The 7444-nt window shown below is 47.2% G+C and overlaps 1 protein-coding gene across 1 annotated transcript; it reads right to left on the bottom strand.

Annotated features, from left to right (window-relative positions):
* Nucleotides 1-406: 406 nt before the first annotated feature.
* On the bottom strand, nucleotides 407-5519 carry LOC144120295 (uncharacterized). The gene is made up of 2 exons (XM_077652687.1): nucleotides 5442-5519; nucleotides 407-928 (listed from the first exon to the last, which is right to left on the bottom strand). The coding sequence occupies exons 1-2, from the start codon at nucleotides 5517-5519 to the stop codon at nucleotides 473-475; spliced, it is 534 nt and encodes a 177-aa protein (XP_077508813.1). The 3' UTR covers nucleotides 407-472.
* Between the last annotated feature and the right edge of the window lie 1925 nt (nucleotides 5520-7444).

The raw sequence follows: 7444 nt of genomic DNA, 5'->3' as shown, positions 1-7444 counted from the left end.
CAGCTTTCATAGCCTGGCTGGAGATATCAACGGGCCCCGCAGGTCGAATCGCGTGGCAACTTTTTATGCAGCCTAAGGTACCAGGACGCGCATATAAACCTGCAGTGACTAGTTCTGGCAGCGACTCACTCGCGGTTTGAGCTTCCTAGTTTCCCTTGATATTTTTGATGAAAATATGTAACATCGCTGCGAGCTATGGAAAAGCAGCACGATCGAGGTGTTAGTGACTTCCTTTGGTGGACAGGACCAAATAAGGTGGGACGTTAGAAAATAAATAGGCTTTTATTCTCCATGTAGATCACAAAAAGCATCACACACTGATGTGGGTCACGTCTGTGTCCAATAAGGTGGTAGTATCCTTTAGTCTCTTTTCTTTCTCTTGACTGGGTCCTTGCTACAGTGCCTTAATAATTTTTCGGCTAGGTTTTGTTATTAAAAAAAAACCTCTGCCCAATTTTCTCAGAAGAGCCACTTAATACTTCTTGCCGTATCCGTACCCGAGCCCTCCATATGCCAAACCACCATATCCAAGGCCTCCGTATCCAAGGCCCCCGTATCCGAGGCCACCGTATCCAAGACCACCGTATCCAAGGCCACCACCGAATCCAAGGCCACCGTACCCGCCGCCGTAGCCTCCTCCTCCCAGGCCGGAGTGGGCGACCAGGGCTCCTCCTCCGCTCAGCTTGTTCACCTGGTGGATGGTCTTGACCAGGAACACTGGACCGGGCACAGCCTTGTAGAGGCCGGGACCTCCTCGCAGGAGGGCAACGCTGCCGCCGACGCCGTAGCCTCTGCCGTAGCCTCCACCGTAGCCCCCGCCATAGCCACCACCATACCCGAGACCGTAGACATCGTAGCCTCCATATCCCCAGACCTTAGGATCGCACATGACCGCGGCCAGGGCGGCGCAGAGGACGCAGGCAGTGGTCTGTAAGAAATCCATGAGGAGGCGAATGACATTGTGTCTCCCTATAATCTGAGAGGAGTGTATAGGACGTTCTCTTTGGGCCAACCGCTCACGATTTCTTTCCCGTGTGGAGAGCGGTTGCTTAATTAAGAGACCTTCGAAGTACATTCTCAGTTGCCCGTTTTACTATATATAGAAATAAATGTTGGAGTCTACAAATTTCATCAAGCACTTACCTAAAGGCTTCATGTTTGTTTATGAGCTATAGCTGCTAAAAGAGTTTTTGCGCACGTTGCAGTGCTTAGAGCCACTTGCACAACATTTACACAAACGCTGCCAGGATTGTTAGGAAACAAATATCGCGACGACGAAGAATCTAAGACGCGTAAATTCCAACGATGTTGAGAGCTAAGACTTTAGGACCATACTGAAAATTATTTCGGATACTCGGTCTCAAGCAAATCTATAGGCATGAGCCCCGCACACTCCCTAAAGTATTTTGTAGTAATAACTGTGGCGGTGGCCTAGTGGCTTTGGCATCCGCCTTGCAACCGGGCGGTACGGGTCGGGCCCGCACCGGTGATAAAATGGGCACAATGTTTACCCTGGCCTGGTACTCGGCTTCATTGGGGTGAAATGCTCGGGGAAAGGTTTTTTTCCCCACCTTGATTAAACGAAAAATACATTGTGCCATGGCGTTCTTTGGACAAATATGGCCTTGCGCCATAAAATTTCGTTTTGTAAAGACAACGAAGTACCGCAGAACGTTTTCTTATGGCGCTGAAGATAGAAAGGTTCTTTAGCTTGCTAAAACAAAAAAGGTAGCCATGTGTGCAACAGTATTTTACTCCTCTGAAGAGGTTACGCCCATTAGGAGCGCTTCAGATTATGCATGAGTACTCTCTGATTGAAAGGCCAACATGATTAGCGGGATAGGACGGTAAAAATTCGGGCTAAAGCGCGACAAGGCTAGCTCGTTGTTCTCACATCCTGAACAAACACTACAGTTCATCAGGGTGCCTGTCTCTTGAGCATTATGAGCAATTAATTCGAAGCGACGAAAATTACTAGGCGAATTTTCTCCCGGTTCCCAAGGTCCTCACCAGAGCGTTCATCTTAGTTGCTTGGCTGTTTCAGGGCTCAGCTGAAGTGTGGAGGAGCGTGGTCGGCGTCGTGGCTTATATACCAGCCGAGGTGGCGCAGTATCGGAGACACGAGGAAGAGGTCGTGCGGGTCACGTACAGCTAGGCGGCGCAGTGCCGTTCCGGACAGGGACATCTTGCATCTGTCCTGCGGCGGCGGACAGAAGCGAGACTCGCGCGGAAGATTTCTTCCTTAACGCGGCGATGTCGAGTGCCGAGACTCGCACGCAGTCGCCCAAAATGGGTTACGCTCGGGGCTCTCAGTGTTACGCGAGCGACGCTTTAAGTTCACGGGAGCTGTATTTTAACCCAGCACGGAAAACGCTATTTATGTGAGGGGCGCTTTTGGGCATATTCTGATAATAAATAAATAAATATCCAGTGAGCAGTGTTAGTGAACACTGTAATAAAAAGGGCCAGTTTGTGACACTTACTCTTTGGCATCTAATAGTTCGAATGGGTAAGGCGATGTCATATAGCTATATTTCCGCCTTTAGGCACTGATCTTTATTTCGATTGAAAGTAAAAGTTTATCACATTGATTTTTACAGCCTCACGCTGGCGAGCTTACCCACCCAGAAAAGCAAAGGGTTACTTTTTAGATGCATGCACAAATTTTGCACCAACCGTCACAGGGGTAAGAAATAGTAAAGTCGTAACGCCGGCTTTGACAAGCACCCGAGGGAGCGTGGAATCCCATTCTCCTTCGAAGATACACATGACCTTAGAAATTCAGAGAAAAGAAGGCTCATATTTCTGCAGTGGAAATTTCTGTCTTCATGAATATGGCGAAGGACGTTCCAAGCACAATTTTTAAGAATATGATATACTGCTTTCAGTAGTAAGGCATAACAAAGCCACATAGTTACATGATAGCCTCCTCAAACAATCAAATCTTTATTAAGTGCAGCACCCACTAAAAAAAAAGCTTCTAGGTCTTAATTTACACAGTTGTGTACAGTGCGCTTCAACGGGAAACGGTTAACATAATATATCTATAAGGAAGTACCTGTTAGTCGATGATGTCATTTGATTTTGTACGACGTGGATGTCGAAGGGAAGTAACTTGACTTGTTTAGCTTTTCTGTAAGGTTATAGGAAACAAGAATACAGACGAGCCCTAAAACACTCTGACGTGATAACACTCTCAGTGACCAAATGCTAAAGGCTTTGCAGTTATACAAGAGAGGGTCAAAATACACAAGAGCGAGACAAGCGTTGTGCAACCCTTGATATTTTCATCATCAACTAGCCTTATCCAGTACCAGGGGCCCTACATGACTAATTGGAAGAAGCCGAGTCTTCAGTGCGGATAATCGTTGTCAATGATGTTTAGTTTGAGTGCGTTTGCCGAAAAAAAATGGCGATGGTTTAGCTCCGGTTAAACCTGATGTGACGTGTTAGCTACAGCTGACGGAGTGGAACTTGCTCAGTTGAACTGCAAAGTCAGTCTTTCGCCGCTCCGTTTCGCTGGGCGTTCTTTCTTCATCTTCGTCCTAATTGACACGCCGCATGCGCACAGCTGTGGCAGCTCGGTTTCGCCCGCGCGCCACGCCGCCGGCAGCTGCAGCTGCTGCGCACTACGTGACTGGTCACGTGACCAACCAACCACGTGATCAGCCACGGCGCCGCTCCGCCCGAAGGTTCTCCGCACCACGTGACAGCTTGTGGCGGCGCCGCCACGCAGAAGGCTCGAAATGTTACAGTAATGTAGCTATCGCTACAAAAACCACAGTGCACAACGTGCTTTGGTGATGTGCAGTGTAGTTTCAGCCCTCAACAAGTGTGGTTGTGGGCGCTGGGCCCGAGTCGAATGAGGGCGCTGTATGATGTCAGAAGGTAACGCCTGCTAAATGGATACTCTTTGGGACACTGCTAAGCGGTCAAAGTGCAAGCTTTCCAAGAACTCATAGCGGTCACGGCTGCGTCTTTTGTGGCATTTACATGCATATGAAGGAAGCCAACAGTCACAGAAACCAAGAAGCATAAGGGCATCATTTTTTTAATATATGGTCTGCTCAATGGAAAATAAAAATGTAATTATTAAAGCCCAAGAGGTCATTTGTTAAAAATTAGAAGAAAATATTGGTTGTGGTTTAGCTCTGGTTAAACCTGGAATGACGCGATAGCTACAGCTGGCCGAGTGGAACTTGCTCAGTTGAAATGCAAAGTCAGTCTTTCGCTGCTCCTAGGCGTTCCTTCTTTATCTTCATTCCACTTGACGCGGCGCATGCGCACAGCTGTGGCAGCTCGGTTTCGCCGGCGCGCCGCGCCGCCGGCAGCAGCAGCTGCTGCGCACCACGTGGCTGTTCACGTGACCAACCACGTGATCAGCCACGGCGCCACACCGCTGGAAGGTGCTCCGCACCACGTTGCCAACAACGTGACAGCATGGCGGCGCAGCCACAGGGTGCCGACGCCGCCACGCTGAAGGCTCGAAATGCTACCGTAATGTAGCTATCTCTACAAAAACAACCTCATGCAGCCGGTGGGATCCGAATTTCGTATCCGGTGCTCTACCAACTGAGCTATGACGGCGCCTGTCCAATCTTGTTCTTTCATGGGCATTTAGGTTGCATGTAACCTAACCTTGAGTGTTCGCCAGCCTCGTCCATATCGGCGGACGTAGTACGTCGTGTATTTCCGCGAGTGTCACATGTATTTTGTTTAAGAACTGCCAAATGGCCACTGTTGAGCTGTAGCTGACGCTCATCTTAGATAATAATGGCACTTGTTGCTTTCGTATCTACAGTCTGTACAGCTGTACCTTACACAACTTTTATAGTGTTTTTGATGCGTTAAATATCTAACGAAAGTTTCTATGAAACCTGCAGACAAGTACTTTAGAAGGGCGAGTTGCCGGGCTTGTTGGTACTTTTGTATGGTGGTGGAACAGTGCAACGGACGTAACACCGGAAGAAACAAATTTAGGACACAAAACAGCGCCTGTTTGTCTCTTTTCTTTGTTTCTTCGTGTCTTTCTTTCCTTGCCCTGTTCCACCGCAATGCAAGCGCAATACTGTTTAGGGCTTCACCTATGTGCGCGTTTTCAGCCACCCTTTCTTACGACACGGTGAGTGAGTGGCTGTCGTCACCTGGTTCAAACCTGTCCTTGGGCTTTACCGAGTGGTATCAATGGTAACATCTAATTTTCAGGCGCAGATTTGCATTAAAGTTTATTTTAGCATTAGTTTCTTCCTTATATTTTGTTCTAACCGAATATACTTGACGACGGAAAACAAGTGCGTATCTTCGAGCCAATGTATTCTTTGCTCCGCGCAGCAGCATTCACCTGCTCGCAAAACAGTTTTCCACGCTTCCGCAGTCGATGCAAGCTTTCTGAGCAGCAAAGAACCATATTCGTCGTAGAAGAGGCAGTGGAGCGGACTCACTCGTTCAAGCAGGCTCACAGCCACTTTCTTGGTCGTTGTGTAGCGGTTGAAGGCTGAACTCAGTACATAGTAAGTCATCATCATCATCATTTATTATTAACCCTTAAGGGTCCCGTAGGGACATTACATAGGGGGGGGGGGGGGGTATACATAGTGTCCGACGGTGATACACATGAAAAGGCAAACAAAATTGAGAAAACTAGACAAAGTAAAAGAGAAACAAATTAATATAACCATTCAAAGAAAATGTGAAGAAGCACACAGAAATACACAAGTCGCCGCTGAGCGAATCATACAGCCGTCATAGTCAAAAGTTCCTTCACACAGCGCTTGTCGCCAGGAGCCTCTTCCAGGGTCATTCAGTTGTTTTCCAAAGGAAGGGCTCATCATTAAGAAAACATCTGGATGGGGGGCGTCACCAACAAGGCGTATCATTTACGAAGGCGTGGATTTCAGCACAGCGAACATTTTTGAAAGCATTGAAGGACTTCTTCCAGGTTGCCATGCATCATTTCGGCGGATTTGCAGCAATAGTTACCCTTAGAACTCCAGCAATACAACTCTGAAAATGCACTGGTGGTGAAACTTAGAAGCCGCGCAGTTTTCCTGACAGAATTTTGAAAGGCCTAGTGGTTTGGGTTAATCTGCCTGCGCTCTTGGCTTGTTGCCTGAGTGGTAGCCATAAAAGTTGGCGAGCTCACTGTGCTTAGTCGCAGTCGTGTGCTCACCAGAGGTCCATCTACAGGAAGTATTTATTTATTTATTTATTCACTAATTCATTCGTTGTTCCAAATCATTAATCTTTTTCGCGATCCAGTGGTCTTTGCAGGACTTACGAGTAATACGAACCGTTTTCTACTCATCACTGTTAAATTGTTTGCGACGAAGTAGTCTGAGCTTTGTTCACTTAGGTGTCTTAGATGTTTTCAAGGGAGACAATACCAGTTGTTGGGCGAGTTGGTGCTGACGATGATCCATAACAGCGCGACAGACGGGACAAGGAAGAGGAGACGCTGTGTGTTGTGTCTCCTCTTCCTTGTCCCGTCTGTCACGCTGTTATGGATCATTTCAAGGGAGGCAACTTCAATGAAAAGAAGGCAAACAGGTCGGCCGGAAAGGTGGACATCTTGCTTGCTACTCTGCACGGGGGAAGGAGAGAAGAAAGAGGGTCGTGACGGGAGACAATATGGTGAGAAGAGAGATGAAATTATGTGCATGCAGATTTGATGCATCACAGCCGAGAGCCGAGGCCCATGTAACTAAAAAAACTTGAAAACTCCCGCATTGCATGGAATGCTTTAAAGTTCGGCGGTGTGAGCAAAACAATGCTGTCAGTGCGGCCAGCGTGCATGGGATCGCCAGAGGCCTTGGCTACGTCGTCCACGTAAGACGGCAAATGTTACTCACCAAGAACAAATATCTCCGTTCTCCTGTTTGCAGGCACTTGTGTGGATAACGTTAGTCTTCGCAGAAAGAACTTGCTGACAGTTTACAAGAAGTCTGGAAACGGTTCTAGTAGCTTATCAAAAATTGTACAAATTGTCAGTTTATTAGGCGCGACATCTTGATTGACCATGTCGAAGGTTCTCATCCAGAAAGATGGCAGTTTCGGGCATACTCTTGTGTAGGTCTGCATTGGTTGCCTGCATGAAAGTCCAAACTGCTGAGCTGGCAGAACATTTTGCTCGAAATTTATGTTTACGCGGTTGCATGGTGTCGACGCCTCCCCACTCATTTATTCGGGGCGTCGCGTATACGAGTGTCGCGGTAGACGCTGCATACACGCGAGAAGATTTTACGCTCTACCGCTCCCGCTCTTCAAGGTCATGTCGGTATTCAGAACGACCTTGGGAGGCAGCGGAGAGTAAAAGAAAATATTAAAATAAAAATGAAAACAAATCTAAAATGGAATAAAATATATAAATAGAAATAAAATTAAAAGGACAAAAAGAAATGAAACAAAAATACAAAATGAAGAAAAAAGAATACTAAAATCTGAATGT

The sequence above is a fragment of the Amblyomma americanum genome, chromosome 2, assembly GCF_052857255.1.
Source record: "Amblyomma americanum isolate KBUSLIRL-KWMA chromosome 2, ASM5285725v1, whole genome shotgun sequence".
Lineage (NCBI taxonomy): Eukaryota > Metazoa > Arthropoda > Arachnida > Ixodida > Ixodidae > Amblyomma > Amblyomma americanum.
This window is presented reverse-complemented; position numbering and strand designations above follow the sequence as displayed.